The 21093-nt window shown below is 42.9% G+C and overlaps 2 protein-coding genes across 2 annotated transcripts in view; one reads left to right on the top strand and one right to left on the bottom strand.

Moving 5' to 3' along the window:
* Nucleotides 1-10227, top strand: part of rdh10a (retinol dehydrogenase 10a) — an 11146-nt gene extending 919 nt beyond the window's left edge. Inside the window, exons 2-6 of the mRNA XM_005722565.1 lie at nucleotides 25-260; nucleotides 6572-6670; nucleotides 7701-7846; nucleotides 8430-8561; nucleotides 8689-10227. Of these exons, the coding sequence (XP_005722622.1) occupies nucleotides 25-260; nucleotides 6572-6670; nucleotides 7701-7846; nucleotides 8430-8561; nucleotides 8689-8812 (737 nt within the window). The 3' untranslated portion in view covers nucleotides 8813-10227. The remainder of the gene's footprint in view (nucleotides 1-24; nucleotides 261-6571; nucleotides 6671-7700; nucleotides 7847-8429; nucleotides 8562-8688) is intronic.
* Nucleotides 10228-15266: 5039 nt separating this feature from the next.
* Nucleotides 15267-21093, bottom strand: part of stau2 (staufen double-stranded RNA binding protein 2) — a 101117-nt gene continuing 95290 nt past the window's right edge. Inside the window, exons 14-15 of the mRNA XM_005722563.2 lie at nucleotides 16907-16972; nucleotides 15267-15809 (exon numbers count right to left, since the gene is read on the bottom strand). Of these exons, the coding sequence (XP_005722620.1) occupies nucleotides 15774-15809; nucleotides 16907-16972 (102 nt within the window). The 3' untranslated portion in view covers nucleotides 15267-15773. The remainder of the gene's footprint in view (nucleotides 15810-16906; nucleotides 16973-21093) is intronic.

Raw genomic sequence — 21093 nt, 5'->3', positions numbered from 1 at the left:
CCCCCCCCCCCCTTCTCTCTGCAGGACCTGTTGGAGGGGTAGAGGAAGTCCCACCTTTCCAGCCGCAGGTCTACACCTATGTGTGTGATGTAGGGAAGCGCGAGAGTGTGTATTCCACAGCGGAGAAGGTGCGCCGGGAGGTGGGAGAGGTGGACATACTCATCAACAACGCCGGCGTCGTCTCTGGCCATCACCTCCTGGAGTGTCCCGACGAGCTGATCGAGCGGACCATGGTGGTCAACTGTCACGCACACTTCTGGGTGAGCTGATGTAGAAGCTGTTGTAATAAGGCGACTCTGAGGTTATTGTAAAGTTATAATGTGTGTGCCCAAGTTTCAGTGAGAACAGTGTTGCTGAATGTGTTAACTGTGATGCCAGGTTCACAGGAATGTCTCCGCTCTGACTCGTATGCCTGTTCATAATCTTATCCTTCTCTGTGCCAAACTGAAGAATCAAAGGTGTGTGTGTGTGTGTGTGTGTGCCTCCAGGCCTAAGAAACTATGACCATAAATAGTTGCCTTGCATGTTCAGATTTCAGCTCCACTTGCTTTCATTCTGCCAGAGGAAAGTCACGGGTTTGGCTTTTTAAAGTCTTTGCCTTTGCTCCGCTTTGGCAGCCACAGCCGATGATGATCCCAGAGGTATGTCAGCGGCTCCGTCTCATCTCCTCAGCTGCACAGATCTGCACAAACCGACTGTGCGTGATGGAAACGGGGTTCTGTACGTAGGTTGGATCTGTCTTAGATCAGCTCACCACATTTTGCTGGCAGTTGGTGATTTGTTGCATATCAGATTTTTACTCTGGCTCCGTTCCTCGAGCCTTTCAGTGTGACTACTTATCTGAGAGGCTACGTGGACTTGATAGAGTGAATATGCTCCGCTTTAGATAAGCATAAGCTGTAGCGTGTAACCAGTTAAGCGCTATCACAGGTTTTTTTGTGTGTCTGTGTGTTTTTGGGGTGTGGGAAGACTGTGGTTGCAGACTCCCAAAGCTATTAGAAATTTAATAAAGAGCTTTATTCATTTTAAAGATGGATGTTTACTCTTTTGGAGCCTTTAGACCAACCTTATGAGAATTGATTGCATTTCTTCACTATAGCCACCCCCTGTGGAACAGCAGCAACGACTGTGTAAATTTGGCTTATAAGCTTTGTTTGGAGTAAACCGCATGGATTGAGAATAAGTCTTTCACCTGGCAGACTGGTTCTGAATTCACCACTTCATGCGTGAATTTAGTTGTCACAACATATTGTCAAGTGATCCAGAATATCTTCATTTTTGAGGCTTTGGCCCCAGGCTCTTGTCTTTTTATTTTATTTGTTGTTTACAGAGAACAGCATTCTCAGTCATGCCATGAAACCACAGTGACTTCAAGCTTCCTAATCGAGCATGAAAAATCTCTTGTGGTATCGCTCACGTAGGTTGTGCGGATTTCCTCTTTAATGGATGCTCCATTCAAGCATTCTGCTGGATATCTCAGTGCTCTTTAAATCCAGGATTTGGAGTCAGGGTCCAGTGATTTGGTAGTAGATTTTTTTTTAAATAGATGTTTGTGTTTTCCTGTATTCTATGGTGAGCGTGGTTTCTTTAGAGGTGTGTGTGTGCGGAGGGGGGGAGCAGATGAAAGAAGGACTTAATGAATGGTGACAGCCAGAATGGAGGATGTGGTTCATTAATGACACAAGCTAGATGAATAGAGATTAAACTAACAGGGGCACTGTCCACTTTCCTTTCAAACTCACTGCAGTTAGTCACTGCATGCAGGTGGCAGGTATTATATAAACCTTTTGATTTTTGATTTTTTTTCTCCCCTTTTTTTCTGAACAACAGGTACCTCCAACGGCTTACTTGTGGTTTTTGACTCAACAAATAACTTCAGTCTATGTCCGCGTCGTGAAAGGCTTTTAGGCCGGCTTTAAAAACCTGTTAAGGCACGTGTTTTCACATGTTTTACAAAATGCTATCCCTAAAGGTATGTTATAGGAGAATTTGTATTTGAAAAGTGCAAGAACAGCTATTATGATCAGTTTACAGAAGCAGGTTTCCAAGTGTGCTTGTCATTTTTTTCCACACTGACAAGCTTCTCTTTTCTTTTTTTTAAAAATATATTTTGATGTCTCAGCAGTGCGCGTAAAAAGGCCTGGTGTGTGTTTTCTTTAGGCACGTATCGTACTCTGCTTTTTCTGTGTCACTGTTTGGCAAAACACTGTAATGGCAATGTCAAGCCCTCCTAACCTAGCTTCCTCCTCTCCATAATCCCGGACGGTTTTTAAACAGCCACGATTTCAACTGCAAATGGCTGCAAGTTCAAAGCATTTCCCACAAATGGCACAGCTGGGTGTAAAAATAAGCAAGTCCTCATTTGTTGGACAGAGTATTGGAATAAGGCAGGGATGGAGTTGTGAGCAGGAAGCGGATGGTAATCGTAGTGTCGCGTGGGTGTCTGCCAAACAGGCCCGGCTCAGACCCCACACTTCTTCTGTCTTCCTTCCACAGGCCCCTCTGACTCCTCCCAACATGATTTGGAGGCAGTGGGTGCAGCTGCATATGGGAGTCACGGAGGCCAGCGCTGTTCATCCGGCTCTGCCACACACACGCTAACCGCTATGATTCAGTCCCTTCCTCCCTTTAGGTTTTTTATGAGAAGGGGGGGGTCATCACTTTGAATTTGTCTGACGATGCTTTGATTAGTCCAGCTGGCAATTTGTGATGTTTGCAACTCGGTTCTTAGTCATGCTGGGAAAGGGGCTGTGCAGTCATTCCACCAGTGTCACCAGAGTTTGTTTTTGAGGATTAGCGTGTGTGTTTAGTGGAATGACATGAGAGGAAATGATCCTCAGCATCTTGAGCTGGTTATCCAACAGGTGGCTCGTGAACAATAAGCGGCTATCCGCCCTCTCGTGGAAATCCTACACCTCTTGTGCGACAGCACGAACTCACCGAGCGCTCGGGAGCGACACGGCGGGAAAAGAGCAGGGGAAAGAAAAGGGGAAGGAAGGCACTGCCGTCCCATCCACAGGCGAGAGGGTAATGGTAAGCTGCTGCTGACCCACTTTATCTGACAATTGGTTTCTTGTCTGTGGATCAGCTTGACAAGATGCCAGGCGACAGGAGCCAAGTTCCGCAGGCCGCATTCCTGCTGTAGCCAGAGAAAGGAGGCAGCCAGGCAGAAGGGTCCTACTTGACTGGTTTTATATGGGCCCCTCCTCAAGCCCAGTGCACCTGTACCCCGCAGTGAAGCTAGCCATGGCCGTGTCATTGTTCTCCTCCCGTACATACCTGTTCATGGGCTGTAGATAATTATATTTTTCTAGTGTTTTGGTCTGAAGATTACCCTCATCCATTTAGCAGTTTAGTTCTTAAAATGACTGCGAAAGAGTGTTCATTATGATTGTTTGTTTTTTTGGGAGCTTTTTTAAATTTTTTTAACTCTTTTAAATTCCTTGTTCTGTCCAAAGATTTTATAAGATGGTACTAAAGAATCTTTTTCCTTTCATTACAAAAACAAAAACTTGACTGATTCTTTGAAAAAGTTGTTTTTCAGTTCAAATAGAATTAAACGAATAAAGTGGATACTAAGAAAAGCAAAGGGATAAAGAACAAAAAAGATCATGAGATTCTGTGAATCATCACTCTGAGCAGCTATTGTGACATTAATGGTTCTCATACAATATTCATTACTTTTTTATAGAAACTTATAAAAAAAAACATAAAACATTTTTATAGGAAAATGTTAATAGACTGGTGCTTATATAGTGCTTTACTATTCTCGAAGCACTTTATACAACTTACCTCATTCACCCAGTCACACTCAGTCATACAATCACTTTCTCTCTCTGCGTAAGTGCTTTCTATACAACTTGGGGATCAGTATCTCACCCAAGGTTACTTTGCTGTTGGACTGGAGCAATCAAGGATCAAACCACCAACTTTGCGATTGGTAGATGACCTCTACCTCCTGAACCACCACAAAAGCAGAATTAAAATTATGATTTCATTATTCAGATAAAGCCCATGGCTTAAAACGTGACTATAATACAATTATAATTCCTTATCCAGCTCCTAATTTGTCCAGAAAATCAAATTGACCAGTCATAAAACACCATACCTGGGGAAAACCTGAGCCTACAGATGAGCTTTGAGGTTATGTTTGTGCACTGATGTTTTCTAGAGAGCAGTTCTCCAAACGGAGAGTTTGAGCTGTACGCAGGGGATGGCTACCACTTGGTATGGTCAATACAACATAAACAATCTGCATCAGTCATCCCCGATGACCACTAACGTCAGCCCAGCCCACTCAGATTTCATGATCTACTACAGGATCGGACAAGCTCCGGAGCTCAGGCATTTTTTTTTCTCCCTCCCAACTTGGTTCTCTCGTCCAGGGAGAAGTCAGCCCAATTAAATGGCCATCTGGTCCTACGCAAAGGCCAATATTTTGTTCATATTCCTGTTGGTCAGGCGCTAGCACTAATGCAGCCTGACACCCCAGCTGCAAGAAGCTTTGTGTGGCTTAAATGCTCCTGGGGGCATGCACCAATTAGGGGGTGCAGCGGGCAGGGCACCCCCACATAGGCCAAGGAGGCCCGGCTGTGTCAGCGGGTAATTTAGCGGAACAAGGGAGCGTTGAGACCCAATTACGGCAGCTCTGATGTAAGACACGAGCCCCCGGTTGCCTTCACACATTTTGTGTCTGAGAGGTCAGTGGGGGTCATACCCACATGCCAGGATTGCCATGAGAAGCAGGACGGGTGGGGAGAGATGGGACGGTCGGTCACATTTAGACCCGTCCTCGATCAGAGGAAATCATCCTTTCCTCTCAGTTCCCCTCAGACCACTCAGCAGAATTGTCCAATTGAATTTGTGTATTGGCTTTGCTAATAATGTATGTGCCAGATCGAGTCATTCCCCACTCTCTAAAAGTTGCTGTGGGAGTGGGGTGGGGGGGACGCTGGCTCAAATCAGCTACGGGCATATCTTAAGTTAATGCTTCATTTGCACGCAACTCCCTCCCTCTTTCACTGCCATTCTGGCTCGCAGAGGTCTTTCTCAGCTTTTGCCCGGGCTTCATGTTCTCTCACTCCCTCTCTTTAGGCCCCATCATTCAATGAGTTGAATATTGCAGCAATTTATGTCCTGGAAAAGTGCAGATGTTTGGAACGGAGTCAGATCAGTTATACCTGACTGTAGAATAAACTCCGAAGCGATGAAGTCACCTTCCTTTAAACCACTCTGTAAACGTGAGTTATTGCTTCCAGTTTTATTTACCTCACTAAACAAGGAGAGGGACCTCTAAACGCAAATGTCAAGCTTAACGGAGATTACGCTTCAGGTCAGTAGGGCCGATGCAGTTAATCTCTGGGTGCAGTTTTAATGAGGCTCGTCCTCCCCCTACCAGAGGTTTCACGGCTGTACTACCTGGTACCGCGCTCTCTCGTCTCGCTGGCTCTGCGTCCGATCCAGGAAAATGTTTATAAAGGAGGCTGAATCGTTTCTCTACAGTGCTAACCAATATAACAGCAACCACAGAAAACAGCTTTCTTTCCCAAAGATGTCTTGGAAAGGTCCACTTTTTGGGCTGAAAAGCAATACATACTGCAGGCTGTAGCTGTAGCCCTTGTGATGATCATTATTTATTAATTACTAGGCTAGTTGAAGTCTCAGTCTAGTGTGTGTGTGTGTGTGTGTGTGTGTGTGTGTGTGTGTGTGTGTGTGTGTGTCTTGCCTCAGTAACATTTTAACAGTCCTCAAGGACGCGTGCATTGTTCTTCACTATGGCAGCACACATCTGACTGGGATAGATTTAGCTCTGCTCCCAACAAAAGGCCTGATGGTTGTTTTTGTAGACCTCCTAGTGGGAGAGTGATTGGTCAGTTCCTATCATTGCTGTCACATGTCACACCTGCTGATTGGCTCACGCTGTGTCCAGGGCAACTCCAAAGTCAGCTGACGGGCAGAATGAGGAATGAATCCATAGGTTAATCAAGTGTAACGGCTAACTCTGTGTGTGCTGCTCCTCTCACCGCCCTCGCTAGCGCCACCGGACTCACCAGTGGAACCGCTCCAGTTAGAAACGCTTTCATCTCGTAGACTGTTCTGCTGGCTGGCGCTCCGGCCGGGCGCGAGGCCGTGTAGGTAGATGAGAAGCCGGACTGTATTGTTGGAAGTGTTGAGTGAACGGAGGCCCGTGATTGGTGTTGTCACCAGCTCTTTAGTGCAGGGCCCAACGGCGGGCACCAGATCTGTGTGGGAAAAGCACAGACTGTACGGAGAGGGCGACATTTCATCTTTCCCCTCTTCAGTAACTGACTCGGAAAGGATAGAAGTTCTATGTTTATATTTTCAAATGCTGCACCTCCAGCGCTCGGTCTGTTTTTATGCATGTTATGAATTCTCATTCAGACGCCTCTCTCTGCATCACCATGGAGAAGGGAGAGAAACAGAGGAGGGGGGGATGAGAGGGAAGGCAGAGAGGATCAAAGGGCTCTGGCACAGACAAACTGCACAAGTGAACTAACCTTCCTCTTTTTTCTCTTTGCCCTTCTGTCTCTTCTGTCCTTCCCCCCTTTAGACCACCAAGGCGTTTCTCCCCAAGATGCTGGAGCTGAATCATGGCCACATTGTGACGGTTGCCAGCTCCCTGGGTTTATTTAGCACAGCTGGAGTGGAGGTTAGTATCATACACAACAACACATGCACATCCCATCTTTCCCACCATCCAAAACCAGTGCTGTTCCCCAAAGGCGTCCGTGCCAGCTAGCACACTGAGACGGGGGGAGGTTAGGCCCCCTTTCTCTAGTTGTCCCTCCACCCGTTAAATTTAGGAACACAGATGAGCATTGGGAGCCTCTTATAGATTCCTCTATCTTCAGCAGTGGGGGTGTGGGGCCCCTATTGGGCTCTGGCCCCAGGGCCAGAATGAGCTGACAGCTCCCCCGAGGGACAGAGACATCTTCATCACTGCTTTGTGAACAACTTGGTGCTCACTCAGTATTCAGTTCACAGCAGCTTTCAATGGATATGGTTTTGGTTTTCCTTCCTATAGTTTTTTTTTTTTTAAATGCATAATAAAATATTTACTGGGGGGTCATTTAACCGGTGGTCCTCCTAGAATGTTTCATTTTCATATGTCAGGGAACAGAGCTCTCATTTATCCCCTTAGCTGAGAACAGTATCCATTTCTAACAGTCTGTAGGGATAACATTTGACTTTTGTTTAAGCATTTATCCGTAAAAATTAAGCCTACTCTTTTTTTGGTCACGCTTTTACGGTTCCTGGAAATGCCTGAAATGTCATTTCAGACGTGCAAGTTAGAACCAAAGCCATCGCCTGTCATGTGGGCACAGACCAATCCCTTTGTCCTCTTTCTGTTTATCGACATGCATCTGTGTTTGCCCAGGTCTTTTTCTTTAAAAAAAATAGATTATTTCCACAGTGAACCACATCAAAACCTTCCCGCCAAGCAGCGCAGTCTCCTGAAGCATTGGAGAAGAATGCTAATGAAACCGTAGAACAGCGGACTCACTCTGGGTTTTTTTTTTTTGTTCTTGTTGTTTTTTGTGCGTGGAGGATGTATCATTAACAGCAAAGAGAGACCTCTGTGGCCACGGGGCATGTTTCATAGTGTTCTGTAGTCCCTGGGTGCAGGCAGGGGGTTTACGGAGCTAACCCGTTCTCTCTCCCTCTCTTCTTTCCCTCAGGATTACTGTGCCAGCAAGTTCGGTGCCATCGGGTTCCACGAGTCGCTGAGCCACGAGCTGAAGGCCTCAGAGAAGGACGGCATCAGTATGACTCTGGTGTGCCCGTACCTGGTCGACACAGGAATGTTTAAAGGCTGCAGGATAAGGTTAGCAGCCAGTGTGTCCTCTTTAATAAGCTTTCGTGCACCTGCAGTGAGTTTGTCACCTGTAATCTCCACTTCATTAAACGGCCTCAAACACCCATTTTTAAAACTTCAAAGCGGCAGCTGACAATCTGTGGTGTTACAGTTATTATAAAGTGAGTGGTATTCCTTAGGTCAACACTGCTTAAACAAAGAGGGCTACTTTGTTTTCCCAGAGGAAAACCTCACCAACAGGTGCACCTGGGCTAGCCTCCTCTCCCCTCCGCCCTCCGTGCTGCTCTAATAGTCCTCACTTTGTTTGATGGGTGCAGTCAGCAGCTGGCATGTGCTCTGTCTTTATTGCCCCACCATTTTGGAGCAATCCTTAGTACCAGTATCACTTATGTTCATGGATTTCCTGAAGTTTGTCAGCACTCCTTGAAGTGTTCTCAGACTTCCTCTCATGTTTCCACCCACGTTAATTTACTGAATGACTTCAATCATCCCTAATCGTATTTCCTCATAAATTTAATTAGTTTAACTAAATTTGACGCACATTTTCCCTGAATTCCTTTCTCAATGATGACCGTGATTTCTTTCCCTTCAGGAAGGAAATCGAACCCTTTCTCCCTCCTCTGAAGCCAGAGTTCTGCGTGAAACAAGCCATGAGGGCCATCCTCACCGACCAGCCCATGATCTGCACGCCTCGCATCGTCTACATGGTCAACTTCATGAAAAGGTGAGCTGCCTCTTTTTAGTTTTAACCCTCCACCCCCACCCTCCCGGCCCACTCCATCGGCCTTCAGTGTACTGTGCAGGGGTATCCAGTGTCCCTCGCTAATCTTATCTCCGTCCTGTCTCCACAGCATCCTGCCCTTCGAGGCCATTGTGTGCATGTACCGGTTCCTAGGTGCCGACAAGTGCATGTACCCCTTCCTAGCTCAGAGAAAGGAGGCCATGAACAACAATGAGGCAAAGAATGGGATCTAGGGGGTGCTGTTTGCAATATGAACAGGGGAATTTAAACCTGCAAGTATGAGGAAACAACCACTGAGGACAGAGATGGAAGGAAAAAAAGAAGAAAAAAAAAAGACTGAATCTAGACTGGTGCACTTGCATTGAGCAAATGCAAAGGTTTACCATATTGTTCCTCTGGAACAAAGAAAGCTGTGTACTACAAAGGATTTATTTTTTGTCTTTTTTTTTTTAAAGTTTGTTTAAAGAAACCAACATCTATATACTGTGTCACTAGTTTTGAAATCATACAGAAAAAGATATCCAGTAATTAACTATTTACGTAATGTAGTCACCAGCCTTATCTAGTGTCATTGTGGAAATATACAGTATGTTACTGTACAAACAGTAATCTTTTTTTCACTTATTTTATTTTTGTAGACATGCACTGTAATTTCTGATGGTTTTTGTCTATCTTCTTCTGATTTTTCTACACTGCCAGCATTCTCCGTGTAGAAAGGATTAACACAGCGTTTCCGTCTACCCCACACAGAGGCTCTTTTTCAGTCAGGAAACAAGTTTCTCTGGCTCTGATTTTTAGCTCGTGCCATCAAAAGTAAAGTAACAGGAAAGAAAAAAAATCCCACCATTTAAGTTAACGATACTCCTTTTTTTTTCTTGTGTTCAATACTTGCATTAGATGCATATAGCGTATATTAATATCAATCCAAATGAAACGTTGCAATAGCCAGATTGTAGCGGACTGTAATCTTCACAGCATTTCCAATCTAATGGGATTCAGCAGTGTCCCTCGGCGGTCCTGTCACTGCACGAGGGAGTGGCGTCCTGGGCTGAATTGGCATGCGCGACACATTCAGAATGTACTGCTTAGGGAGAAATCCAGTTGATGATTTTAATTTCTTTTTTTAATGCGTTCATAATGTAAATTTGTTACCTATTGTTGTATTTTTTTTTTCTTTTTAAAAAAAAGCTCCACTTTAAACTGCTGTTTCAACACTGATGTGATTGAGGGAAATGTATTAAAGACAGCTTTTCATTATTATTTTTTTCCCCTAAAGTTAACACCTGCCCAGTGTCCACCTCGTCCAGTTAAAGTGTATATGTTTAAATATTGTGAATTACCCCAGTGTCCCCAACTAACTGTGTCCACCATATTTGATAAATGACTGTTTTATATACCCTTTTTTATCATTATTATTATTATTATTATTTCCCTGAATTTCAACTACATTCCAATAGGCATCATTCCTTCAGTCACAGTGATGAGCCTAAATTCTCTACCTCTTATTTTTTGCTTTTTTTTTTTTTTTTGACAGTATGACATAAGCCTCTTTTTGTAATTTTTCTGAAGACTGCTCCATAGAAGAGCAAATGTGGTTCCAATGTTTAGTGTCTCCACCTAACTTAAATTAATAAAGTGATTTAGATTATTACACGGTGTCTTCTTAGCCGCCAGTCAGCACGCGACTGTCCGTTTGACTTATACTGACATACCACATGAGTGCAACATCTAGCCTGCAGCTGTCATTCCACTCCTGTTTTCCCACACTTCATCTCTGCATCTAATAAAGGCACAAATGCTCTAAATCTAAATATAATCAAAAGGGAAAACTTGCATCCTGACCTCCAGCGAAGTGTTTACACCCACATTCCTGCCTCTAAGTCTGGTGACCTGAGCTGCAGTCATAAATTGCACAGCGATGACTGTAGTTATCCACTCTAACCTCAGATCAAACCATTATTCAGCACATAGCACAATGAAATTATTTTGAATTCAGTGAATTACTGCAGTGAGTGACAGGAAAGAGGATCTTCTGCAATGCTGATGAATTTCTTGGGTGCAGTTTCCATTGTTGCAGCGACACCCACCCAGCCCTTTTCTTCTCTTTTCGACTAGTATCGGTATCACTGCCCTCAAACGGTGACTCAGGCACCCTTTAGACATGGGTGTTGGCTAAAGATGGTAAGAATCATTTGTCTTTGTAAGTAAATATACTCTTATATGCAGCACACGCAAGCATGTGATTTTTTTGTTTGTTTGTGCTTACCCAGCAGTCTGAAATAGTCAATCAAGGTCACAGAAAGTCAGGCGTGTCACGCTGAACCACTAAAAAGGAAAGAGGACCTAAAAGTCACAAATGACAGAAAAGGCATCAGAAGGTCAGAATAAGAACAATAAGGACCCATCGGTGCCACAAAAACTACCGCTTCTGTCGGAGCTGTTTATGTATCTGACCCTGACCTTTTGCTTACCCAGAGGAGGGGAAAATCAAATTTCCTAATTGGTGTCAACAAAGCATCACATTATCGTGAGCTGCATTTGGATTCACATGTTCAAATTCCTGAGTTGTTTGTGCCAGGCTTGGAGTTGCCTTTGAGGTCACATTCTTGGTATTTGACAACAACTCGGGGGATTTTAGTGAGAGACAGTGCAGTTTATTACAGAAAGTCGGACACCAGCATGGAAAAACTGACTGCTTTTATTTATAAAATTGTGTAAATCTATTGCAGAACATTACCAGTTCCGAATTATGTCAGTGAATTAACTGAAACTTGAGGAAAACACTGATAAGACAAAGACAATTTTAGAAACCGACTGTGCTGTAAGCCCTGGTATTTCTTGCAGTTATCTTGTAGACGTGGCTTGCACACTTTCTTCGAGCTGAAATTAGAAACATTTGTAAATGTGAGTTAAGCAGGGTTAAACTATCTCGAAATATAGTAGCTACCAAAAACAAAATGACACTGAAATACTTCAGAATAAGCAAACATTTGTATTTTTCATGTACTGGATTATCACCAAGCACTGGCATAATACAAATCTGCAAATACATTTTTCTCTTTAAGCATCTTTCATGTTAAGAATTAGTAAAATGACTCATAAACAGCACTGCAGTACATACTCACTGCAGGTCCTGTGCATTTTTAATGAGTTATCTTTAAAAAAAAAGTATTTTAAACATTTTAACAACCATATTTTATAGTAGTTATGAAAATCAAATAATTCTCGTCACTCTAACTAATAACACATGTTTAAATGTGATCAGGGTTCATTAGAATCTAATTTCCCATAAACAGATTACAAAAATCTGATTACAAAAACCCAATTGAATAAAACTCATTACCAGACGCTGATTTCTTTTCCCCCTTGTCTGGACTCAGCTAATCAATGTCATGTCCAAAAATGCTTAAGTTGTTAAACTGGCAAGTCTTGGCGTTAATCCTCCTCACAGCTATCAGTGTGATCGCGGACACTTATCTCCCCACAGAGCAAATCGATTCCTTTTGTCCGCCACAGACAACACAGCCATCCTCCAGACACTGCTGATCGGTCCCTGCGAGTTTCTATCGAACCTTTTCGTACAGTGCTCCTCTGCTGTGACTAATCGGGGCTGGATAAAGTTGCTCGGTGGCAAATTACTTCTTATAGGAGGGAGCGTTGTACTGACAGTCTCAATCCCTCTGTGTACAGAGGCAATCAGCACCGAGCGCAGCCATTTCAAGCTACTGTTGGGACTGAGTGGAGCTCAGTAAGTATGTGAAACAACCCTTTACATAGAGTGGTGAAGTACACAAAATACAAGAAAACTATTAGGTTTTTGCCTTGCAGCGTTTCTTGGACATTCATCAACTTCTACAGGATTCCCCTCCCTTTATTTTAAATCCTGGTGTTAAGTAGGAGGACTTCAGGAAGGGGGGGTCAATGAGACATAATTCAGACGGAAAAATCAATGACTCTGGCATTTCCTTTTGCATGGCACAGACAAGCTTCACAGTCCCATTGATTTTGTTCTATTTTGGGACATGAGGCTCACTTCCCATATTGGTTGGTTCAAAGTGAGGCCATTCATCTTGAGTCTAACATGGCCTCAAGCTGGTCCACCACTACCTGAACAAGCTTCTGGAACAGAGATCTGCTGCTAATGTATGTGAACAGCTTTGGCGCTCCTCAATAGCTAGCAGATGTAGCTGCCAGCTGAGTCCATTAGTCAGTGAAGCTGAATTAGAGCGCCACTGTCCCATTCGCTCATCCATTTCTCTAATGGGGGAGAGCACAGCGGGTCTAGTGATGCAGAGACTGTTGGATTTCTGGAGAACGGCACAGGTGGTGGAGTTACATGAAGGAGGCAAGTAAAAGTGACAGAACGGCAACAGAAGTGTGAGATCGATAAGGTGGATATAATACACCCCTGTGCTGATAATCTACGAGGAGAGCACACAACTGTGTCCTTCATGACAAGGAAGAAAACTAACAGAAGTAGGTTTGCTTGTGGTAGAGATTAACTAGCTGGAATGATGCGGAGATTTTGTAGTTATTCATTTGTAAAGTAAAGTGAAAGTGAAGGACATCTGGGAACTTTTTGGCAAATAAGCAGGTCAATGTGGACATGCTGTTTCCCTCAAAGACACTTCAGGAAATTAAACTGTTACTTATTAAGGAAGCAGCTGAAATTTGTCCTCAACAAGTGCAAAATTTAGCTATGAAATTACTCAATTTCTCAAAGATTTACATTTTCAGGAATCAATTCAAATCTACCAAAGAAAGGTAGGAGAAGAGTAGTGTTTTAGAACAGCTGAGTGAAATCCATGATGCTGATCCAATAAGAATGTGTGAATGTGTCATAAGAAAATCCACCAACATCCCACACTGGAAGATCTTTATCAGACAGAAGGATTTGTGTGACTTACACACGGATACAGACAATTCCAGAGGACTCACTAACTTTTTCATGTAACTGAGAAACAGCAGTTTGGGGATTCATCCATCCATTCTCTTCTGCTTGTCCTTATCAGGGTTGTGGCCGGGCTGGAGCCTATCCCTGGTACCATATGGCAAGAGGCGGGACATAAACCCTGGAAAGGTCGCCATCGCCAATCTGTTGCAGGGCAGTTTGGGATGTTAATTTTGGACATCAACATTTTACTGATGACTAATTTTGACACCCAAAAACTTAAAATCATTGTAATCATAATAATGCTAAGAAAATTTGGGTTCTGGGATTCATGTGAATACCATCCAGGACTGGTGAGTGACGGCCCAATGGCGCTCCCCGATGGCAGCAGTCTCCCCCAGCAGGACCACATCTCCCACTTTGAGGGATAGTGGGCTACACCTGTGAAACACCCCCTTCCTGTCACTGTAACATAGTTTACCTCCACATTTAATCCCTGAGATTTCTCAATATAGAAAAAACAAGCGCAATTACGAGTTTTTCTACACGATAAAGAAATGAACGGCTTTTACTTTGGTTTAGTATGATGGGGGAAGTTTTTAAGGGAAATTGATGAAAATCCATTTAAATAGCAGCAGGTAACATCCCATCAGTGTTCATTCACCAGCGCTAGGCTCTACAGCTAATCTATACTCACATTGTCTCCTTTAAAAATGTGCCAAAGAAAAGTGGCTTTTTTAGAAAGAAAATGACATTAATTTCATTCACTGAGATATTGGTTTTTTACACCTGTTTGAAGAAGCAAAGAAGAGACAAAGAAACAGTTTTTTTCCACATGAACTGAGGTGTTTTTACTGCATTTCAGTAACAGACACAGCCTTATTACACATCGCACTCACAGCGAAGAAGAAGACACATCCTCAATGTCAGTGGACAAAGTGATCCAAAGTGGCCTTTAGGGAGAGAGAGCCTGCAGGTTAGAGCTACAGGCTCTCTTCAATCAAAAGCTGCACTCCAGAATGCAGGCATTAAAAGCACCCAGTTGATGCCTTGGTGGGTCAATACAACACACACAATGGGTGTAGATGTGATCGACAAAACTGTGGGGCGGAGGGGGGAGGAAGGGGGGACGATCCACTGACATAAAATCACTGGAATGGAGAGAACTTTTCATGCAGACCGTACAAAAAAAACCTCTCTGGAGTTATTCTGAAAGCTTACTGGCACTGGAGGATGTGTGCAAAAAAATGAAAAACCTAGCCACTGTTGAGGAGAACTGGCCTATTTTATGACCTAAAAAGTACACATGGGGCGGCCCATTCACCGCCGTTGATCAGGTGATGCTCCAGTGATGCTATGCCAGTGCGGGGTCATGTTAAAACAGGTAGGCCCCCTCAGGATGCGAAAAGGTTAACCCAACCTTTCCTCCTGGGGGGTCAACACTTCTACTGATTACTGCTAACACCAGTTTTGTCCTTTTTGTCCACATGAAAAAAACTTTTCTGTGTTATTTTTTGGAATATGATACTCTTGCAAAGTCATACACATCCATATAGATAGATCAACTCTTTTTTTATGTCAGCATACAAGGTAAGCTGGGTGACTATATATGAAGACAACAACTACAACTTTCACAGCACTGGCATTGGTTAATTTTAAATACAGTACTCAAGCATTGTTAGATTGATAAAATCAAATAAGATCAAATAAAAAACAAAATAAAAAATTAAAAGGAAATATAAAACCCCCGAAGAAAAAGAAAAGAAAAGCTACTGTATGGAAGTTGGTTTTCTCCCCTAATGTGTTTCTTTTGTATTTCAATGGCATGATGTACATTATTTGTTTTAACCATACCAACATCTATCCAAAGGGAAAATTGTCTATGCAGGGTATCGCTTTGGACTTCCCTTGATTTTACACAGTACCATGCATTTATCATTAGCTTGTATTGTATTTATTCATTTATCTTGTCCTCTAAATTTTGACTGAAATCATCAATAAACGTGTTAAGATAGCGTTGTCTTCACATAGACTCGGGTAATGGTGTTTTAGTCGGTCATTTCTTGGTGCACATCCACCCTATTGCATGTTGACAGGTTTTGCAGGATACAGTGGCGATCGTGAGGGGTAGAGAGGGTAGGGCGGGGACTGCGGGTGGTGGCTGGAGGTTATGTGGGATCAGGGTTATAGGAGGCGGGGGTGGGAGTGTGTATGTTGAAGGAGAGGTTCGGGGGGTTGTCAGCTCCTAGACGACAGCCTTTGAATCCTTGCAGACCTGAGTGGTGGTGCCTGAGTTAGTCTGTTTAATGTCCGTCCTCCCTCCCACATGGTTCAGTGGTCTGAAACGAAAAGTGAAACTGTGAGTTAGGAGGGGAATGCTGCCAATAATTACTCCTGTACTGGGAAGTTTACTCTACGGGTTTCTCATGAAAAGATTCCATCAGTCTTTAATGAGTAATACTTTGTCAAAAAGAAAAACAGGTGATTGTTGTTGTAAAAGAACGTCCAAGCGGACAGACTGAAAGTGCTTCAGCTATGAGTCAAGACACTTATCAAGCCCTTGACCTCAGTCTGTTTCACACTAACTGATCAGCTGTGGCTCCTGTTCTCGGGCTGTTTTATTAGGAGGACATAATCATCTCTGATAGCACTGACAATGATAAGACAGTAGGTTCAAATTTGTACTGCTTTGTGTTTTCATCTTGGCAACGGCAACCATCTGAAAACAACAACTGAGAATGTGCTAATAGAAAAGTATGGGTGACTTAATGAGTCTGAGGACCACAAGGGGAAAGACTGGAAAGAGAAAGGAGTGATTAACTGCTCAGGTGAAAGAGTAATTGCTGCCATATTTGCTCCTCATTTCTGTTGGTGACGTAAATAAAGCTGTTGCAACACTGCAGTTGTTTTTCCTCCCTTTTGTTCCTTTCCCCTTTTTTTCTTCTAAAGGAGACACGGGGCTGTAAAAACCTTTGTTTTTCTTCTTCTTCTTCTTCTTCTTCTTTTTTTTTTCTTCCAGGGCACACCTACTATGAAAATACACCACAGGCGCTTGACAGTAATTTCCTCCCCGGTTTCCAAAACCCCCCTGCGGTGCTCCTGCTTTCCCACTTGATTCTCCGTTGTCGGCCTTCCTCCTTCCTTCCCTCCCTTCCTCATCGTGGAGGAAAGAATGAATGAAGGGAAGCCCTTGTGTCTGTCATGACTGAGCCTTAATAGTGATAGCGATCATGCAAAGTATTCGGCACTGACAGGAACGTAGTGCATGTAAATGCAATACGCCTACCGCTGCTTTCCTATGGAAGAAAAATGTCGAGCGGAAGTGCTGGACGTGTGTGCGTGGGTGTACACGGAGCTGATCTAAGCCCACCATCACTGGCTGGAGCTGGTTAATAAACCCAGCAGCCATGTGGGCATCATTCAGGTCTTACTGTACCTTGATGGGGCCATCCACTGGGTCCAGTCCCTGCTCCGACAGCTGTTTCAAGGCACTTAGAGCAGCCTGAGAAGAGAAGGAACAACAGATGGTCGAGTGAGTGGGGAGGGAGGGAAGAAAAGGAAGGGAGATTTGGGTGGGAAGAGAGTGAGTGTCACCCTTCAGCTGCTTTTCAAATAACACTTAGTCTGGGAAACCTGATGCCAGCAGGACACTTTCCCTTCACTCTCTGTTGTCTTTGGCCTCTCTCCTCTCACTGTTTATCTAGCGTTATTGGGTTAACATTTCCACTTTATGTTTTGGCTGCTCCGCATTTTCCTACGTCAATCCAGAGTGACATCTGTATTCGTGGCGACCGTAGCTAAACAAAAGCAGCAGGTCGGAATAAATCATAAAGTTTTCGGTGCACAGTGCGCAGAAAAATCCAATCAGTCTAGCCTAAAAAACACACTAAAGACAGACAAGTGTGTATGTAACATTTTTATTGTTAATTGTGTAATGACTTAATTAGGGTTAATTTGTGGCCGAGAAAGAAAACTGTAGTGCAGCCTCATGTGCTCGACAGAGTATTTATCTTAGAATTTACCGTGTCTGCCACATTTAGCTCATAATCACAACCAGCCACTTGAAGCAATCCGATGCGATGTCATTAAAAAACGGCACTACATGCTATCTATATTTTCAAACTTGGACCAAATCCCATGAAGTCATTTCCTTCCTGCTCATTGCCTGCCTGCCTGTGGCAGCTCGAAGGGCTGCTAGCAAAGTGAGAAGGGTCCCGCCTGCTATCATAACATATACAACATGTGTGGGAGTCAAGGGGTGCAGCATAGACACACACACACACACACACACACAATGCAACTTGGGCCTGGAAGGCAACAACAACAACAAGCGAGTTTTTTCACCAGTGTTTTCTTAACATTTGTACTGTGACATTAAAACTTTACAACCACTGACCACAGTTTGATATAACAGCTGTTTACATGTCCCAATATGAACTGTTCTACCTGATCTTGACAAGTGTGAAGGAAAAATCATAGATCCTTCCATTATTCTTAACCTTCATCTTGGATGTGTTTAGCACTTTTGTTCCTCTTGATACAGATTGAGGATACAGGGTAGGTGGGGAATATATCCAACAGCAGAACTAATACCACTGGTATCAACACAAATGACCCCATAACAAGGAAGCACTTGGCGACAGTGGGAAAGAAAAACTCCCTTTTAACAGGAAGACAACTCCAGCAGAATCAGGCTCTGGCTCAGGAAGGGGCAGATATCTACAGGGTCACCTGATCCAGCCCTAACAATACGTTATATCAAAAAGGAAAGCTTTAAGGATAATCTTAAAAGTAGAGAGGGTATCCATCTCGTGAATCCAAACTGGGAGCTGACCTGGGAGTGGGACCTGAAATCTCATTTTACTTTTCCGAGGAGACACAAGTAAACTAGCAGTCTGTGAGTGAAAGACTTTCAAGACTTGTATGTGAGCAGAATGATTTTAAATTTAATTCTGGATTTAACAGGGAGCCAGTGAAGAGAATCCAATATGGGAGAAATATCCTCTCTCTTTCTAGTCTGTCAGTACTCTCACTACAGCGTTTTGGATCAACTTAAAGCTTTTCAGGGATACAGTAGTCCAGTTTAGAAATGATAAATCCATAAACATAATGTTTCTCAGCATCACAGAGGGACAGGATGTTTCTAATGTTAGAGATGTTGCGCAAATGGAAGAAAGCAGCCCTACATACTTGTGTAATATGTGCATTGAAGCACATATCCTGGTCAAAGAACGACTCCAAGATTCCTCACAGAGGAATGTGAGAAATTCCTCAAGTTTATGCCATCCAGACCAAGTAATATGGTTAGATATCGTGTTTCTTGGGCCTAGTACAATAACCTCTGTTTTATATGAATTTAGAAGCAGGAAATCATAGATCATCCAGGTCTTTATGTCTTTAAGACCTGCCTGTAATTAAACAAATTGGTCTGTGTTTTCTGGCTTCACGTATAGATAAAGCTGGATATCATCTGCATAGTAATGAAAATGCATGCTATGTTTTCTAATAACACTGCCTAAGGAAAAAATATCAATCTATATGTCTACACGAGTGATCACTGTTGGAGATACTAACACTTTGTGTCTAAAAGTACACATATTATCTGTCTGAGGAGGAACTTGTTCTACTGTTTTGTCTCTGAGCAATTATCTGTGATGGTGCTGGAGAGATGAAGAAAGACCGTGGAATACAATTAAAACTGGATTAGTTTTATATAATTAGATTTACATATCTAAAATGAAAAGAAATATAAAGACAGGCCAAACACAACAAAACCAAATGGGATGGAAGTCAGCTGACTCACTCCACCACCTTATAGCTCAGTTACACTTGAGTAAAACTTGAAAGGCAGCTTCGTTATGAGTAGGAAAAATCAATGGTTGCCTGGTGATTACATTGAACTTTTTTGCATCTATCAACTAAAAAGTAGTTGAGGTGACTATTAATTGAAAGGTGATTATATATGACACCTTTTGGGAGGCAACCTGTGTGCAAATAATCGCGGCTCCACTTGAACTGGCTGCATTTGCTCTCAGACAGCAATAGTTGTCGATTTCTGTTGCAAATCTGTGAGGTTCAGGCTGGACTCCGAGTGTAAGGAGTTTATTTGATTTTCTGTGTATGTCCAATGCAACAAATTGCATGTAACAGATTGCATGTAGTTGCCAACTTGATACTATCTGATTGCCAACTGATAGCAGACCGAGTTTCCCATTTTATTGCCAACTTCCTGCTTAAAAGTTGGTTTGAAGACAGCATCTGACTGTGAATCATCATCGACCTCGTAGCAGCCATTTCAAAGGCAACGAGACCACAAACTCATCGCACACCTTGCATTAATTGTTGTCATGTTGTTGTCTCCAACCATTGTTTTCCTTAGTGTGATTGTATTACTGCGTAGTGGAATCAGATCAAGTGAATTTTAATGTCCCTGATAATTCAGCAAATTTCATCACCCAGTGTATCCAGTTACACTTCTTTCATATACTTTAACATACTATAAAAACTCATTGTAACTCATTGTCACTTTATTATTCAACACACATCTGCTATGACAGTGGCCTAAGCTAGTCAGGACCCGTTACACTTCATCACTGGTTAATCAGAGTCGAGATAAGACACAAGTGGTTTTGCGCTCTAGATGAGTGAGATGTGATGACTGGCTGAGTTTACCTCATTATGAAGCCCACCAACGTCACTCAGTACTTTATTCTCATAATAAATTAGCCATTCTCCTCACAAGGATATCTGACTGGGAGGCATTTTCTCTGATAGTCCAGAATAGACAGACAGAGACGTCTCCATGTGAATACCCATTTGTATTTAAGCCATATGCAAGCGAGAGGAAACATTAATCATGCTTTTAATCCTGAGAAAATATGAATCCCAGTACATGCCATATCACTATGTCTCCATGGAATGCAATATGCCCAGAAGGCTGTTACAAACTATTATCTGTGTGTTTGTGTCCAAAATAATTTTAAAAGTGTTTCACTTCAAACTATGAGAAACATAAACCAGGAACTGTAATTTATGACTGACAGGTGCAAGGGTCAAAATCTGGTTTGTATCCATCAAATTGAGGGGGAAAAAATCTGCGATGCGTACAGGTACTAAAAAATCTACAACGCTAATAGCTGAACTGATGTAAAAAATTGATACTGCTGAGTTACTACTTATAGGCCCTTTCTCCAGAGACACAGAAATCAAGTGAAGCCCTTCTGAGTCTGTAGCAGATAATTTATAGTTCGGGTTGGGCTATGTGTGTTTTTTTTACTCTGTGAGCATCTGACAGCCAACAAAGATTTAGAGGTAGAGTATACTTGAAGAGATTTAAGGCGAAAACCGCCCAGAACATGACAGATGATGGGATTTTTTGTGGGATTCTGCTGTAATGCTTGTGATGATTTATTTTATAAATATGCAGTTACATGTCATTTTACAATGGTCAAGGTTGTCCACATACTGAAGTGGGAAGTCATCAAGATAAGAAGGTAACCAGTCAGATTCATCTAGCAGATATTATCAGTATCATTCCTGATCACAAAAACAGGGGCAGATATCCTGTTTTCTCACATGACAAATAACTTGAAATCAGCTTTCCCATAAACTTCTTTTTTGTTG

The sequence above is a fragment of the Pundamilia nyererei genome, unplaced genomic scaffold, assembly GCF_000239375.1.
Source record: "Pundamilia nyererei isolate P.nyererei 1_Seehausen unplaced genomic scaffold, PunNye1.0 scaffold00007, whole genome shotgun sequence".
Lineage (NCBI taxonomy): Eukaryota > Metazoa > Chordata > Actinopteri > Cichliformes > Cichlidae > Pundamilia > Pundamilia nyererei.
The sequence above is the reverse complement of the archived record's forward strand: the minus strand, read 5'-3'. Positions and strand labels throughout refer to the sequence as shown.